The 18,275-nt window shown below is 42.0% G+C and overlaps 1 protein-coding gene across 3 annotated transcripts; it reads left to right on the plus strand.

Moving 5' to 3' along the window:
- The first annotated feature begins 6,009 nt into the window (after window positions 1–6,009).
- LOC109616782 (protein FAM186A-like) lies at window positions 6,010–16,325 on the plus strand. Of its 3 annotated transcripts, none has more exons than XM_020055388.2 (7): window positions 6,010–6,180; window positions 8,824–9,049; window positions 9,338–10,988; window positions 11,124–11,316; window positions 11,800–11,990; window positions 13,558–13,728; window positions 16,246–16,325. In XM_020055388.2, the coding sequence occupies exons 1-7, from the start codon at window positions 6,055–6,057 to the stop codon at window positions 16,304–16,306; spliced, it is 2,619 nt and encodes an 872-aa protein (XP_019910947.2). In that variant the 5' UTR covers window positions 6,010–6,054; the 3' UTR covers window positions 16,307–16,325. The 3 variants fall into 3 exon arrangements, with proteins under 3 accessions (XP_019910947.2, XP_019910948.2, XP_019910949.2); XM_020055389.2 differs by lacking the exon at window positions 16,246–16,325 and adding an exon at window positions 13,984–14,102 and having other exon boundaries at window positions 6,011–6,180; XM_020055390.2 differs by lacking the exon at window positions 6,010–6,180 and adding an exon at window positions 8,107–8,243.
- The last annotated feature ends 1,950 nt before the right edge of the window (window positions 16,326–18,275 follow it).

Here is an 18,275-nt window from a genome sequence, read left to right on the forward strand (position 1 = left end):
CACTGAGTTTAGATAGTTTTTGCTTTATACTGGGCCGGTAGTGTTGTGTGGTGTTTTGGATCCTGTGGTTTATTACAACTTTATACTGTTGTCTACTGCTATTGCCATATTGGTTAGCCCCAAATTGGCTGAAACTCACACTGACTATGCAAATACTTATTTGCATTCATTTCTGAGCCATTATGGTGACCTTTATGGTAAAGACAAAATTGTCTATAATGTGCATGATTTAGTTCATCTGGCACAAGACTCTAAGAACTTCGGCTGCTTGGACTCAATCTCCTCATTTCCGTTTGAAAATTACTTGGGCAAACTCAAAGAGTTAGTCCGCAAACCTTCATATCCCCTTGCTCAAATAATTAGACTGTCTGAACTAACCTTAGTAGACACCAAGCCTGTAAACCTAAAACCTAAAAAAGGAACATTCCCATGGCCCTATACCCCATGGCCCTGTGGTTAATAGAGAATATGCTGGGAGGAAATCAGAAAACTTTATAATTAACATTAGGTCAAACAACAACAATATATTTGTTATAGGGAGCGATTTGTGCAGAATTGTTAATGTCATTGAGTGCAGAGATGATGTGTATGTAGCATACAAGAAGTTCACTGACATGTCACTATACTTCAGTTACCCCATTGACTCGCGTTCCCTAAATGTAGTCTGTGTATCGCAGCTACAGTCAGATACCTACTTTGCAAAGGTGTCAGAGATCTCACAGAAGTGTGTAGCACTACCCTACCAGGACAAGTCTGTGGTCATCCCCCTTTTCCATATGCAAGATTAGGGACCTATCCGATGACATTAATCCTTAAGATTTTGTTCTTTTTGAACAACTTTGTTTTGGGATCCATAGAGATACTATGTTGTGTCGTTTACCGAGGACAACCCTATTAATGTAATACCAAGTTCCTGGTTCAGAGATGACCAGTCCTGGTGGCCAAATCTGATGAAAAAATAAACAAAGCCATTAAAAGTTGTGAAGAGCCATGTCATGGATGGGAAAAGTACAGTGCCCGGATGTACCAAAGGTAATTTAATTTGAACAGTTTTGTTTAACTTATATTGTAATTGCCATAACTGTTTATTTCAGTATTTCTAGAAGTAAAAAATATTTTCTATTTGCCATTTTAATGTGATTAACAAATTATTCATAAAATGTATTTTGTGTCTTATATAACCAGATGACTACGTAGAGGCCAGAACAAAAATGAAGGAATACTTTAGCAGTGATACAGCAGGTCTGCAGTCCGAAGATGAGGGTTCTCAAAGAAAGAGGGGAAAAAAAGAAACGGTATGTGTATAGGGGTTATACAGTTTGTGATTGTGTGTGTACTAAATGTTGCATGTATTTTGTTTTTCAGCTTGCGTTTTTCATAATAGACGTGTGAGTGACAGTGAGCCTGAGGAGAGGTCTGATGATGAGCATATCACACTAAGGGGGAAGATTCCCTTAAATCTTCCAGCTTTACCCCATCCTTTCCCTCTCACTAAGTGTCATAGTCCTGACCCATGTAAGACTTGAATAACTCTAATTGTTTAGAAAGCATGCTTGTTCAAACATTTTTTGCAGTTGTTTGGTTTCTTGCTGATGGTATTTAGATTATATGTATATTGAATAGTGTTAATTTGTGCCCTAGCTGCCGGGCTCCAAGACCTTGGTGAAGGCAGGTCCTACACAAGTCTTAGCTTCCCTACAAGTTCCAGGCCTTCTCGATTTTCTGCCCTGAACCATAACCTTTCAGGTTTGAAGGCCAATTTACACTGCTCAAATTCAGGGAGGATAAATTAGAGGGCAATTGTCTGTAGCCACCACCTGCAGAACCATTCTCTTTATGGGGATTGTCTTGCTGTTGCCTCTCCGCTAAACCTGTTCTCATTTTCATCTGCACCAAAACAGATGACATTGATTAACAATCACTTATGCAACTGGACAGGTTGATATCCCTGAAGTTTAATTGACTTGGTGTTATACTGTTACGATTAAGTGTTACCTTATTTTTTTGAGCAGTGTGATTTATATACTGATTAAATCTTTGTAAGTTTATCTTTGTCATTACGTATCCTGTGGCATTCACTTGGTGGACTTCCTGGTTCACTGAGATGTAAATGTGAGTTTATTCAAAACTCTCTCATTTATTTATCAACATTGTGTTCCTTATTATCACAGAACACACAAAAGAAATGAGACAAGTCTGATTCATATCCCTGAAGTTTAACTGACTTGGTGTTATACTGTGATGATTACATGTTCCCTTCCATATTTTTTAGCAGTGTATATTCTCAAATTCATCAGCAAGAAGAATGTTTTGACATTTGTGCCATGGTTACTGCTCTCATACCTGATGTTTTGTCTATACATTTTGAAGCCAATTTAAGCTGGTCATCATCTCTTAATTTTTTTGCATTGTATGGAACAGGTATATACACTCACCTAAAGGATTATTAGGAACACCTGTTCAATTTCTCATTAATGCAATCATCTAATCAACCAATCACATGGCAGTTGCTTCAATGCATTTTGGGCTGTGGTCCTGGTTAAGACAATCTCCTGAACTCCAAACTGAATGTCAGAATGGGAAAGAAAGGTGATTTAAGCAATTTTGAGCGTGGCATGGTTGTTGGTGCAAGACGGGCCGGTCTGAGTATTTCACAATTTGCTCAGTTACTGTGATTTTCACGCATAACCATTTCTAGGGTTTACAAAGAATGGTGTGAAAAGGGAAAAACATCCAGTATGCGGCAGTCCTGTGGGCGAAAATGCCTTGTCAGAGGTCAGAGGAGAATGGGCCGACTGATTCAAGCTGATAGAAGAGCAACTTTGACTGAAATAACCACTTGTTACAACCGAGGTATGCAGCAAAGCATTTGTGAAGCCACAACACGCACAACCTTGAGGCGGATGGGCTACAACAACAGAAGACCCCACCGGGTACCACTCATCTCCACTACAAATAGGAAAAAGAGGCTACAATTTGCACGAGCTCACCAAAATTGGACAGTTGAAGACTGGAAGAATGTTGCCTGGTCTGATGAGTCTCGATTTCTGTTGAGACATTCAGATGGTACAGTCAGAATTTGGCGTTAACAGAATGAGAACATGGATCCATTATGCCTTGTTACCACTGTGCAGGCTGCTGGTGGTGGTGTAATGGTGTGGGGGATGTTTTCTTGGCACACTTTAGGCCCCTTAGTGCCAATTGGGCATCGTTTAAATGCCACGGCCTACCTGAGCATTGTTTCTGACCATGTCCATCCCTTTATGACCACCATGTACCCATCCTCTGATGGCTACTTCCAGCAGGATAATGCACCATGTCACAAAGCTCGAATCATTTCAAATTGGGTTCTTGAACATGACAATGAGTTCACTGTACTGAAATGGCCCCCACAGTCACCAGATCTCAACCCAATATAGCATCTTTGGGATGTGGTGGAACGGGAGCTTCGTGCCCTGGATGTGCATCCCACAAATCTCCATCAACTGCAAGATGCTATCCTATCAATATGGGCCAACATTTCTAAAAAATGCTTTCAGCACCTATTTGAATCAATGCCATGTAGAATTAAGGCAGTTCTGAAGGCGAAAGGGGGTCAAACACAGTATTAGTATGGTGTTCCTAATAATCCTTTAGGTGAGTGTATATCTGTCTTGGGGTGTCTTTTTTCACCATTATCAGAGTAATATTTTGCAGGTACTTGTCGGTCATCGGATTTGTCATTAATATCGACACGTTGATGCTGATGATTCCTGAACTGCTCAAAGTTCAGCGGTATGTGCTCACCTACAGATTCAACCAAGATCACTTGGAGCTCCTATTTAATTCAGAGCGTCAGGTAGGGTTGGTGTTCTTTTAATTACAATTAATTCGAAAAATATTCCTAATGAATATCTTTATGTTTTGTGAGTAATGTAAGTATTGTGTGCCTGTTTTCCATACAAGTCGGCCGGAATAACAATCCATCGGCATGCCAGTTCCAGGCCATCTTCCGCTGCCTGATGGTTTGGTGTGGTTTCTCACCTGGTGAGACAGGCATTGTGGCAGCCCAGGATAACATGGTGTCCCTGTCTGCTGTGGAGATGTCCTCTCCTGAAACTGCTGAAGAGCACCCATTTCCATTCGCCAACATTTCGGCCCATGTGTGTGACCACAGTTATCTCCCCACTCGGTTTGGTGGTCTGGTGGAAAATGCTCTGGTCTACATAGCAGGGTTTGTAGTCTGGCAGATTCTAGGAAAACTATCCTGTGATTTGTGCCATGCGAGCTTGGTCAAAGATGCTGTACCATCTTCATTTGACAAGAGCTACCACCTTCTAACCCTGAAAAACAACGGCGGCCTAGTGATTCCATCACAAGGCACAGTGAAGGTTTGATTTTATTATCTTGTTTTTTTAAATTATTTTAATCTTTGTATATTAAGGTTGCTTTGTTCTTATTTTCTCTGTTTTGTAAAGTGTCTTTGAGCACTGTGTAAATCGCTGTATAAATATAATGTATTTAAAAAAATTATTTTAATAAGGTACTGAGAGCTGCAGAGAGGGTGATCCGCCAAGGTGTTGACAGTCACACACTTTGTCCGGGAAGAGATTGGAACAGAGGATGTTTTCTGCTTGGGGAACACATTGAGGAGACAGTTTGGCATCGACAACCATCATTCTGACTTGTTGTCATTGGTTATGTCTGTGTTTCTCAAAATAAGGCTGCACCACATTGCCAAACTCACCTCTCTTGAACTGCAGAAAAGGAGCACGAGGAAGAAGCTCTGCAAAACTGTCCTCTTTCAGGGGTTTTAGAGCATGTGCGTGTGTGTGGTTCCACAACAATTCAAGACTTCAATCCTAAATTCTGGCATCCCAAAACTAATTCTAAGCTTTATAGCTGTACTTTAACCTTACTTGTCACACATAGTATCTTTATGTCATATCTGTCATCATTCTGACAAGATTAACACTGAAACTGAAAGCAATGGCTTAAAACTGCTTGGAAACAGTGGTCTGTCACATTATATGTGAATACTGCTGTAAGTGTTGGTGGGTCTGTAAATACCTCTGTTTGTTTGTGTTTCATGAACTCTAGCCTCATGGTGTGTGTCTTCAGGAATCAACATTTTGGTCTCCTTTGCCTTACACTGGGTTTGCGAGATTGTGTATAGTGAAGTTTATCTTTACATTATGTGTTTGTGATTGTCTTAAACCTGATCTCTTTCCCTCTGGTTTCTGTAAAGCACTTTGTAACTGTGTTTTGAAAATTGCTACATTAATTAAGTTTGCCGACTTTTCAAGGGAGTTCTCAACAAAGTAAATGTGCAGTTTAAATAAAAACTGTCACTTTTCATTTCATCCTGCTATTTTAGACCTGTGTGTGTATGTTGGGATGGGGGCTGTGAAATGAAAGATAGAGAGAGTGGCACTAAAGTCAGATGTATATATATTTATTTTTCTCTCTCTCTCTCTATTTACACATTAGGTCTTTCAATCAGAATGATAGTCAAACTGGAAATGTCCCTGTTTTTCTCCCTTTTTGGGGATTATGTTCCCATTTTGATCTTGGACGTCTGGTCACTTTATATCATATATCAGAATATTACTGTTAATCCCACTATAAATATTAAAATACGCCAAACCATGTGTCCTGTATCATAGCTACATGTATGACCTTTGCAGCCAAAAAAAACGCGTGAAAATCAATAAGGTATTCACTGAGGTATGTTTAATTAAATGCGCTGACAGCTCATTTCACCCGCCAAAACAGATTACACTGAGTGCTAGTCAGCGCCAGTAGGCAGTAGCGGTCGATGCGGCGTCTACTCTTTATGTCTATGGCGGAAAGTGTGATTATTGTTTATGACGTCACAAACGATATTATACTATACATCCTCAGTATTTTACTTGCGTTACATTTGTTCAGTTCTAAAGAAAGAGAAGTTCCATTATGCTTCATCAAAACAATAATTTATTGTCATCAACTTCACTTTATATAATATGTATATTATTTCAATTTATATAGCATCTTATATATTTGTATTCTAAGAAATAGTTTTCATAGAGGGCCATGGAGGATAAACCAACGAGTGATATCGATTTGGACAAGATCCTTTCTACACTTCAAGACCTACCATATTCCGTTCAAGTGATACTGAAGGGAGTGGAGGATAATCAACTGGACAGAGCTAAACGAGTGAGTCATAACCCCAACATCCACATTGCTATGATTAACTGTGTCTTGGAAAATGGCCTAATGAGCAACACAAAAAATGTTGTACAATGCATTGACATGGTGTCCGCGGGTCCTTAAGTCTAAAATTAATGTATCTAGGTAAAAGGCCTTAAAAGTATTGAATTGTCTTATTGTGGTATTTATTAAGTTTGTGTTAGTATTGTCAAGAGGTGATGGAAAACATAATGTTTAGTTTGTGAAAGCATTTTAGCTCTGGTCGCGCGCAAAGTGGAATCACGATTTCAGTCAGAATGTTAGACGTCAGCAAGGCATTCGTGACAGTTGGATCATTTTCTCCCAACACCGTTGTTCATGAAGTAGATAGCTAGCTAGTACCATGCTAAGTAATTTACTTCGGTATATAGTACTTCCCGCAGGTACCAAGGGAAAGTGCAAATTAAATCAGAAGTTGTTGGACCATAGCAACTTTGCTTTGTGGTTGAAATCCATTGAAGAGAAAGATAACGTAGCCCACTGTGTTTTTGCAATTAGTCTTTAAAACTTGGCACTATGTATGGAAATGTGTGTAAACACAAAAACAACAAAAACCCTGTGAAAAGCTTCCAACAAACGCCCGACATTTCTCAGTTAGTTTGGTCGTACCACAAACGACAGTCCCGCGGAGTACAGCCAGTAACCTTGTTAGCAGTAGGCCTATTTTTCTAACAACGGAGGGTAAAAGCCCTTAGACGGGCCGCGCGGTAAGCGACAACTGAACCGCGAGGAAATTCTGCCCACGGTGCACGTTATCTACCGCGGCTGAGTTTGTGTTGGTTACCATAGCAACAACAATGCTCTGGTGAAGCTAGGTTTGGTATGTCGTCTAAAAATCACAGATGTTTTTGTAAATTAAATAGAAATGAAAGAGAACCACGTGAAATAATGTAGTTGGCTAGGTAAGACGTGGATTTGTATTTCTCATGTGTGTAATACTATTCATGTTATAATAATTATACTAGGCCTATTATAATTGTATTTATTATCGTTATAGTTATTAGTTGAACAAAAGTTACAAGACTGAACCAGAGATCACTAGCCCTTTTGGGATCAGTATAAGTAAACCATTATGTTCATGATGGGGACACCGAGTGGCCGCAGACACTGGGGGGATTTCAACATTGGAGGCGGATGTAGTAACCTAAGACATCCCACATGCGTTGTTATAGATCTACATTTGTGCACAGGCCATGTCACAGATGCAGTCTATTGTATTCAACAAATAAATTAAAGCGCACAATTTAGCGGAAGACAAGAGAGCGCATTTTGGAGAAAGATCCTTAAAACAGACCACTTGTCGCTACGTTTTAAATTAGAGATAACTTTCTAAAAAATGCAACATAGGCTAAATCAGGTATTTGACCGGATGAACTGACAAAAGCATGTGAAAAGTAAACTGTCGGATCCCGTGAGTGATTTGGTTAGGAAGTTCAGGGATAGGCCCACAGGTCGTCTTGGATATAGGCTACATTTCAGATCCGATAAAGACCTCTAAGATGAGGCTAACATATTGGCTTCCACAATTAGTTTTGAAATTATAATTATTCACTGGATTATGACATCTAACGTGTTAAGCATTGTTGATGAAAGACTTCACAGCGACCAGCTCTGTGATTCTCTTGCGCAAAAGTGATTCAATTATTTAACGTACCTTCTAGATTAGTGATTCAGTACACCCAGTTCACTGAAAAGATTTGTTCAAAAAGAACGAATCGTTCACGATTTGCACGTCACTATTGCTTTGGTGCTCATCAACAAAAAATCCTAAACAGGAATTATTTTTTTCAAAATGTTTACACTCGAATGTCAATGTTGTCAATTATTTGATTGGTGACAAGATATACACTGTATAATTCAAAATGGGCGGTGGACGCTCAAGAATTCAACAAATTCCTACTTTTGGCGCCCCGTCCCGGGAGCAGACGTACGCCGAAAGCTGCACCAGTCACGGGATCGAGCACCAGGCAATGCGCAGCCTTACTCCAATTGAAAGTCTATGAGACCTTCAACGCAACCGCGGCCTGTCTGTAAGTGCCTTACTTCAGTCAAAATGATGTCCTTGTGGGGGTTTGTTGTAAAATTAGGCTTGAATTGAATTCGAAGTTGCATTTAAAAAGTATTACATTTAACTTGCTGGAACCTGCAAATACGCTGCATAACCAATAGTAAAAGAAATGTCAACGTGTGGATACTTGATATAGGTACTGTATAAAGGTTACATAATAATGAAATTATGTATTGTGTGTATTCAACCACAATTATCTAGACCTCTTGTTGATATTCCAGCTGCCTAAATTGCATAATATACCTCTGCCATTACACAAGTCATTTTACAATGACTGGATTACATAATAAAAAAGAACATAGTTTAGAACCCAGAGAATTATTCAATAATTGGTGAAGTCAAATAAAAATATAATTAAAAGCGTATTCCTCCTGGATGCTAACAGCTGTCTTATAAAAACTGTGACAACATAGAACTAAGAGAACATATTCAATTGTTCGACTACACATTAGTCCTTAGTGTCTGCAGTTTTCCACTCATGCCCTCCTGTACGTCATCCTCAACAGTATTAACTCTGCATTTTCTTTCCTCTTCCCCGACAGGAGGTGTCAGAGAAACTGCAAATTATCTTGAACAGTGTTAACTCTGCACTATGTAGTATGCGTGTGGCCTCGGCTTTGAAGCAGGATGATGAACTGGTCGTCCTACCAAAGCATCTTGAGATGATACGGCGTAGCCAGCAGCGTGCTGCTCTCCAGTCATTGCTGCAGTCCAACCTGGAAAAGGAAGAGGACCTCAGCAATGTGCTCCAGTGGCTCCAAGACAAGAGTGAGTGGAACAGTGCCAAAGAGCTTCATAACAGTAACAAAACACTTAAGAAAGGGATGCGGATTCACTGGTGGTGATATGTGTTCTATACAATCTATTATATGTATAATGTTCATTGTATGTATACTAATATAAAATACAAAGTTAGCAGATTCTGGTCTCTATAGTGCTTGTTGTTTAGTGTGTAGGCCAGAATTCTGAATATAGTATTATAGTATTACCATTTAAAAAGCTTAATTGTTAACATGTAATTGATTGATTGAATAATTGATTGGTTGATTGCTTTAGGCAAGGAGTTGTTGGAGTTAGAGATGGATCAGGATGGCATAACAGAAGAGTGGGTTGAGGAGATGCAACAGAAGATCCAGAGGTTCATGTCAGACATCCAAGCTAGTGTTCTCCGTCTTCAAGAGCTCACTGGATTTCTCTTTGACCTCAAAAACAAAAAAACGAAGAAGAGGATAAAACCTCTAAAAAAAGGAGGTGTTTATTGGTGTTGGTGGCAGGAGCCAAATGTTGACGCTGAAACCGCCCTAAAGATCAAGGAGCTTCAGCCACCTACAGCAGACCGTATTCTGATGGACCCAAACCTTGCTACCAAGTCTTCCTCTGACCTCTCCTTCATGGTGGGCAACATGGCCATGTCTTGTAAGTGGCCCATGAGCATTGCTTTTACATTTGTACAGAATGGGCTCAACAACCTGAACAAGGCTTTTCAGGAGCAAACACGCAATGGCAAAAAACTCCAGGCTAAGCTAGATGAGGTGACGACTGTAGATTGCCATGCCAAAGAAGAGCTGGAAGAGGGCAAGAGGAGGATCGACCAGCTGGAGGGGGAGAAGTGTAAGCTTCAGGAAGAGATTGCAGCATTCAAGTTCCAGATCCGTAAGCTGCAAAACACAGTCAGGACAGGACAACAAGGTTTGTGTCAGTTTGTGTCGGAAACGATCCCCAGGTCCATTAAGGAGGACAATATCGAAAAGGAATTGTCTGAAGAGGTAATACCTCTTTTTGATGCCCTTACATCTCTAGAGGTCAACACCAACTCATGTGACGACAACAACATTTCTGAGGCAGTGGAGAAGAGAACCAACTTCCATGATGGTTGCCATTTATCTGTGTTGAACATCCATGAGAGTGTAGATGCAAGCATGCGTGATCTCTTGAAAGAAGACAAGAAAGCCAAGTCTACATCCAAGAAAATACTTGTTTCAGAACGATCTAACTCTTTGTCTGAGGTCATGAGCCAGATAAAACCCATGAACAACATGAGCAAGCAGCAGACAAGCATGTGTGATCTCTTGAAAGAAGACGAGAAAGACAAGTCTACATCCAAGAAAATACTTGTTGAAGAACGATCTAACTCTTTGTCTGAGGTCATGAGCCAGATAAAACCCATGAACAACGTGAGCAAGCAGCAGACAAGCATGTGTGATCTCTTGAAAGAAGACGAGAAAGGCAAGCCTACATCCAAGAAAATAGTTGTTGAAGAACGATCTAACTCTTTGTCTGAGGTCATGAGCCAGATAAAACCCATGAGCAAGCAGCAGACTTATAAGTTGCCCGTGGCCCTGGAGAACCTTGGGAGGCTAGAGCTGGTGAAAGGGAGCCCTGCCCAGACAGCCAGGCAGGTACTGACACCCATACGGATTAAGACAGCCGACCAGAAGGAGGATTTGGAGAGGTATCAGATGGATATTGTGGAAGAGGGCAGGAGGATAGAGAAAACTGTGATGGCAGGCGTCACCTTCCATGTAGACAGTGAGTCTCAGAGGAAAAATCTGGAATTACTGAGGCAAGCTGCTATCGCTGGACAGATCTCCCCTGAACTTCACTCCATGACCAAGGACCTGATTACCTGTATTCTTGGCGTAGATGGGATGAGACTGGCCTGCCTACTCAGCAAATACAAAGCCTACAGATCAGTGAACCAAATGAGGTATGATTCATATTTATGCTCATTTTCTATTATTGCTATACTCATACTCATATTAACATATATATTTCATATCGTTCAGGTGATCAATCATGCATCCCAATTATTTATTTCCGGAATAAACAATTTTTTTCCCAGATACAATCTTGATAAGCAGTTACTTGCTGCTCGGAAGCTGAAGGATGGGCGGTCAGTTAAAGAAATGTACTCCTTCCTGACCAAACTGGATGTGTACCAGAAAGAGATGTTGAAACGTTGGAGTTTGAAACAAGCTGCTATTGAGGAAAGCCGCAAGACCTGCATTTCTCATATGCTTTACCTATTCAGTGAGGTGAGGAGGAATAGTAGATACAAAGCTAAATATGGTCCCAACATTCCCATTAATTGCAGTACTTTTGAAACACTCTGAGATGTATGGCTTTGCATATCTCTTTTTCATTTATTATGTTTTGATCATTTTAAATGGTGAAAGTGCTTAAACACCATTGGGCTTTGAGCTTTTCTTCAAACACACACGTTTGTGAATCATCATTTTTGAACCAATCATCCCATAGAAAGCAATCTCCATTTAGCTATATCATATACTGTATGTGGTCCTGCTTCAGGAAGTGGGCCATATCTTTTTCCTACTTCTGTTTTCTTTGGTATTTGTTGGCTATTTTAATAGAACATATACAAGAGTTATTGCATGGTCAGCCACTTTACTTTTCATTTAATATTTAATTGTTTTAATTTCTAAATAATGGCACAAAATAATTGTTCATCCAGAACCTTGAAAATAACAAAATTAACAAAATCTCTAACATTTCCCCAGATTAGAAAAGACTGCAACTTCAATCTAGTCCCTCCAGTACCACGCCCAGACTCCTCCCATCACTTCCTGACCATCAAGCCCTGCAAAACATCAGGGTGTCAAAAACCTGACCGTTCATGCCCACGCCCTTCAACTCAGACCCCGCCCCTGGTGATGTCCACCTCAGAGGCCAAACTCAGGCCAGGAGTCAGGTATTTTTGCACTGTTAACTCATGGAACAGCTTGTACATGGCTACAGTGCATGCATGCATCTTCTTCCGCTTAATCCGGGGCCGGGTCGCAGGGGCAGCCGTCTAAGCAGAGATGCCCAGACTTCCCTCTCCCCAGACACTTCCTCCAGCTCTTCCGGGGGGACACCGAGGCGTTCCAAGGCCAGCCGAGAGACATAGTCCCTCCAGTGTGTCCTAGGTCTTCCCCGGGGTCTCCTCCCGGTGGGACGGGACCGGAACACCTTCCCAGGAAGGCGTTCCAGAGGCATCCGAAACAGATGCCCAAGCCAACTCAGCTGACCCCTCTCGATGTGGAGGAGCATCGGCTCTACTCTGAGCTCCTCCCGGGTGACCGAGCTTCTCACCCTGTCTCTAAGGGATCGCCCAGCCACCCTGCGGAGAAAGCTCATTTCGGCCGCCTGTATCCGGGATCTTGTCCTTTCGGTCATGACCCAAAGCTCATGACCATAGGTGAGAGTAGGAATGTAGATTGACCGATAAATCGAGAGCTTCGCCTGGTGGCTCAGCTCTTTCTTCACCACGACAGACCGATACATCGACCGCATTACTGCAGAAGCTGCACCGATCCGTCTGTCAATCTCCCGTTCCATCCTTCCCTCACTCGTGAACAAGACCCCTAGATACTTAAACTCCTCCACTTGAGGCAGGCACTCTCCACCAACCACAAGTGGGCAAGCCACCCTTTTCCGAATGAGGACCATGGCCTCGGATTTGGAGGTACTGATTCTCATCCCCACCGCTTCACACTTGGCTGCAAACCGTCCCAGTGCATGCTGAAGGTCCTGGTTTGAAGGGGCCAACACGACAACATCATCCGCAAAGAGCAGAGACGAAATTGTGTGGTCCCCAAACCTGACACCCTCCGGCCCCTGGCTGCGCCTAGAAATTCTGTCCATAAAAATTACGAACAGAACCGGCGACAAAGGGCAGCCCTGCCGGAGTCCAACATGCACTGGGAACAAGTCTGACTGACTTCCGGCAATGCGGACCAAGCTCCTGCTTCGGTCGTACAGGGACCTGACAGCCCTTAGCAAAGGACCCAGGACCCCATATTCTCGAAGCACCCTCCACAGGATGCTGCGAGGGACACAGTCGAATGCCTTCTCCAAATCCCCAAAAAAAAGGGGCTGGTTGGGCAAACTCCCATGAACCCTCCAGTAGAGGGTATAGAGCTGGTCCAGTGTTCCACGGCCCGGACGAAAATCACACTGTTCCTCCTGAATCCGAGGTTCTACTATCGGCCGTATTCTCCTCTCCAGTTCCCTGGCATAGACTTTCCCGGGGAGGCTGAGAAGTGTGATCCCCTGTAGTTGGAACACACCCTCTGGTCCCCCTTCTTAAAAAGAGGGACCACCACTCCGGTCGGCCATTCCAGAGGCACTGTCCCGCTACAGTAAAGGATTAACAAAATACAGTCAAAAATGCTGTATATTATTTTATTGCTCAAATGAACTACACTGCAGCCTCAGATTATCCGTCTCTTTCCAGCTCATACAGATACAGTAACTCTGTGCTTTGTCTCTCTCAGGAAGCTGTTAAGGTGCCAGCAGCCAAAGTTGTGGGATTGTAGTCTGATTGCCAACAATGTTCCCGTGGCCAGGAAGATGACATCTCCCCCCAGCAAGCTCACCTCCATCCCCCTGCAGATGGAGACTAACATCAACAGCCAGGTCAACGCTGTGCACTTCCCACAGGGCAGGTAAGTGTGTCAGTCATGTTGGTGATGATATCAAAGGGTTATCAATTAATAAATGCCTCAGGTTGGAGCTTAGAGAGCCTTTCAATTGACCTGTTTTACTTCCCCATTGGCTGTGCTCAACTAGCTCACTGAATGTCATTGGTTGTTGAGTCCTTTAGCAAGGCACAAGGATCTGACCCCTGACCTCAGTGTGTTGTCTTCCATCTGAACTAAAGTGAATCTGAAGTTTGATTTACTGTCTCTTCTCTAACTCAGGATAGGTCAGAGAATGTTGCAGCTTGCTAAGGTGTAGACACATGAAGAGATGCCCTGTGGAAGACATGCAGTATTTCTGCTTGTTACATTACCTTCTAATAAATGATAAATCAAATCCATTCCAATGCTCTGAAACTAATTTACCTCTGCTACAAAGGAGAATGATACACACCAAGATTAGGTGCTGTATTCAGGGAGTGCGAGGGACGGAGGGAAGGGTGAAGAAATAAATGAGTGACACAAGGGATTACGATGAAGATGCAGAGACTATAAGTTCATTTTTAATGGTTCAAGAGAGTTTCCTGGCGTGACTAGTATGTGAGGAGGCCACATTGCAAAAGCCACAATAGCTTACAAGGCAGGAGCAATGTAAAACACATGTAAATGAGCTACATACAACAGTATGAGGTATGGCTGCTGGCGGAAGAAGGTTGAGGGGCTTCGGCACTCCTCGTCTCCTGGCTGTTGGCCTTTTTCAACGGGGCATCATTCAGGGCTGTGAGGTTTGCCTTTGCTCTCGTATTCCTGTTGGCTTCGCTTTCTCTTTCTGTCTCTTCTCAGAGCTGCTCTTCTGGAGGCTTCCAGAAGGTGATGAGGTCTGAGTAGGAGTCAGCTGCGTAGGGGTGGGCCTGGCCCATCTAGCTGCCTCCAGAATGTTCTGGGACATGCCAGTGCTTTCTCTTGGGGGCGTTGGTGCAACCCTGAGGCATTCATGCCACATGAGATATTTTAATGCATTTAATACTGCATACTCTACCTCTATTAATGTGGATCGCGGCATGTTCCCTCATCGGCTCCTTAAAGACTGTTTTCTAGGAAACATGATGCCAGTTTGTTTTCCTTATCTCCGTATGCACCAAAAGGAAAGCAATGGGCTGATGACAGAGCCTTGAGGGGTCCCAGTGTGAAGAATCAGTCAGGAGGATGTGTTTCTCACATTGGTAGGTCTGCCTGTCAGAATATCTGGTATCCAGTTGCACAGGACGGTGTCCATTGCTCTGGAGGGTGCAGTGCAGTTGAATGCTGAACGACAGTCGGCAGACATCATTCTCTTACAGGTGTTCCTCTTAAGTGTGTTCTGGCCATGTGTGTAAATCGCATCCTCAATCGATGTGCTGTGGCTGTAGACAAATTGGAGTGGATCCAGGTGATCCGGACAAGGTGCCATTAATATGGACCATGGCACGTTTTATTATGACAGGGCTGAGTGTAATGGGATGAATGTCATTAGGGCGTGTTATCTTGATTTTCTTGGTTACTGGAATGACTGTGGCCTCTTTGAACCAAGCGGGATCTACAGCCTGTGACAGGGACAGGTTGAAGATGCTGGTAAAGACGCCTGCCAGCTGGTTGGCACGAACTCTGAAGACAAGACTGGGGTTGCCATCTGGAGTAGTGGCTTTTTGTGTATTCTCTCTTTTGAGATTCTCCCTCCTTTCAGCTTCTGAGAGCAAAAGCTGGGGAGGGAGAGAAAAAATATTGTTAGAGAAGGGAGAAAAACGTAGTAAAAAGTGAATTGAAAGAAATACTTTGCAGTTTTGCAACAGTTTGGGATCCAGATAAAATGTCTGGGTTAACATTTAAATGGTGAAGTCACATGCTCTAACCAATTAGCCATGGGTCGTGTGCGGTCGAACAACGTGATTATGGCTCTTGCGCTCTTCAGATCCGCATTAGCTCTTGATAATTTTTCTGACATGCTGGAAATGTTAAAAAAAACATCTGAATTCTTAAACAGTAACTGTGATTCTTGAAGCACAATCTCGGAAACCATTAACACGTGTAGTATAAACGTATTACTGTTGGGTTTGCAGGAGGTGCCGTTACACCCGGGCCCACAGTGGATGGTGCTTGGCCTCCATCATAAAAATATATTGTTTCTTTTTTTACATTGTGTGTTTCTCTTCTGCTATCACAATCAGGAGCTAGTACATCTATGGCACGATTGGCTTTAAATGCATGTTGTCTGCTGTGTACACTCAGTTTTCAGTTTAATAACACAGTTCTAGCAAAACTGATAACATTGGTCTCCACATTGCGACACTATTTCACCAAATGCCCACATTGACAAGTGAAAAAACGTTTAGATAATGAGTTCACACACAAATCAGAGCTTGAGCACAATAAATAGGCCACAGGTTCACATTATCATATATCTGGACACTGTCCACAACAAACCCCTAATGACCATGGGCCAGAGCTGGCCAGGTACGTTATCATCTGGGATAATGTTTGATTCTGTGGTCCGTAATTGGTTCACAGGTCACCCACTTGTCATCATACTCCATCTTCCCCCATTCTCTCCGTTCTTGAATCCTACTGAAGAATTCTTGTGTGTGGCGTTGGAAGGTGTATTCTTCTACAAACAATGGTGGAAGCTTGTGGAAACATCGATCAGGGGTCATGCCAGGCCTGGATACGGCACTCCTGTCGACTTTCCATGCTACCTAGCTCGACAACATTGCATGTGATGTGGATATACTTTTATGGCCAGACCCACAAAGGCAAGATAAAGCCAAACATTTTCTCTTATTTTTTTATCTAGCACAAATGTTTTTTTTGCTGTGCTTTTGTTGTTTGAAGAGTGTTAGAGCATTTTGCGAAAACCTTTTCCCATAATTTGAATTGATTGTGTTTCATGTTTGGAGTACTCATCCTCATTTACATATTTGGATGTCTGTGTGTTTACGACATGTATGACAAACCTGCAAACAGACAAAGCAAAAGCAACAAGTGTTTTTTATTTGTACTATCAGTGTGTATTTGGCGGCGTTTTGTAAACATGAATTGCCTTTGTAAGTGATGTATAATGTTTTGCTGGTTTGGTGTATGTTTTTTTTGCATAAATAGCATCTAGTTTCAAAGATAGTTTCTAAGCAATCAGAAAGGTTGGGACAATGCCCTCTGTTGCTCAGCTACAGCCACAGAAAATATGCTGTAAGGATGATGCTGATTAAAGCCAGGATGATGCAACAAAACGACTGCAAATCGACTTTCTCCTATCAATTGGTAGGAGAAAGTCTCAAGTATCATAATATTTTCACATGTCATTTGTATTGTAGCAGCGTTTGCTCCTGTTTTAGTCAAATCTTTGTTCACATTTGTGATGGAAAAAAACACCCTAAAGATCATTTCACCATAGTCTTCCAAAATGCAGGCAATGGCTGCAATTTAATATTGATGAGCAATAGAAGAAAATTGAAATCAACAGCAGCTGAAACTTCCATAACCTTTGATCACATCGTTGTTCTAAAGTTCTTGTGATCAACATGTAGGCAGAAGCCAGACAGAGTTAATCCCCATAATGCATTGCACCTTAAAGGTGATGACCAACAATTGTTAACACTACTGAAAAAAGGGCAGTTTGACTCAAAAATGTTTGTATGGCTTTTATGGAAGTCATGTAGCAATTGCAGTGCCTTGAAAAAGTATTTGCCCTGTTCTAGATTTCCTGTGCTATTGCATATTTGTCACACTAAATGGTGTCAGATCTTCATACAAAAATGTATCTAAGATGAAGAGAACCCAAGTAAACACAAAATTCAGTCTTGAAATGAGCACTGTATTTATATAAGGAAAACAGTTATCCAAAACCAACTGGCCTTGTGTGAAAAAGTGATTGCCTCCCTAAACCAAATAATTGCTTGTGCCACCTTTAGCAGAAACTGCAACCAAACCATCCCTATAATTGGTCTTTCACATTGCTGTGGGGGAATCTTGGCACACTCTTTGCAGAATTGTTTTGATTCACTGACATTGGATGGTTTTCAAGGATGAACATCTCGTTTAAGCTCCTTCCCACAGCAGGACTTTGACAGGGTCACTCCAAAACATGCATTTTGTTTCTTTTCAGTGATTCTGAGGTGAACATACTCTTGTGTTTACCATCATTGTCCTGCTGCATAACCCAATTACCCTCCAGCTTCAGAAACATGGACGTTCTCCTAAATAATTTACACTTCAGCTTCAGAAACATGGACATTCTCCTAAACAATTTTCCCTTCAGCTTCAGAAACATGGACGTTCTCCTAAACAATTTACACTTCAGCTTCAGAAACATGGACGTTCTCCTAAACAATTGACACTTCAGCTTACATGGACGTTCTCCTAAACAATTTACACTTCAGCTTCAGAGACATGTACGTTCTCCTAAACAATTTACACTTCAGCTTCAGAGACATGTACGTTCTCCTAAACAATTTACACTTCAGCTTCAGAGACATGGACGTTGTCCTAAACAATTTTCTGGTAGAGAGCAGAATATATGGTTCCTTCAGTGATGCCCTGAGCAG

This window comes from Esox lucius, chromosome 17 (assembly GCF_011004845.1).
Source record: "Esox lucius isolate fEsoLuc1 chromosome 17, fEsoLuc1.pri, whole genome shotgun sequence".
Lineage (NCBI taxonomy): Eukaryota > Metazoa > Chordata > Actinopteri > Esociformes > Esocidae > Esox > Esox lucius.

Excerpts from the sequence above, each read along its gene's own strand:
- LOC109616782 (XM_020055388.2), top strand. The coding sequence starts at position 6,055 with ATGGAGGATAAACCAACGAGTGATATCGATTTGGACAAGATCCTTTCT. Across the intron at positions 9,050-9,337 it reads CCAGTGGCTCCAAGACAAGA|GCAAGGAGTTGTTGGAGTTA; the intron begins GTGAGTGGAACA and ends TGATTGCTTTAG. Across the intron at positions 13,729-16,245 it reads GTGCACTTCCCACAGGGCAG|GTCACCCACTTGTCATCATA; the intron begins GTAAGTGTGTCA and ends ATTGGTTCACAG.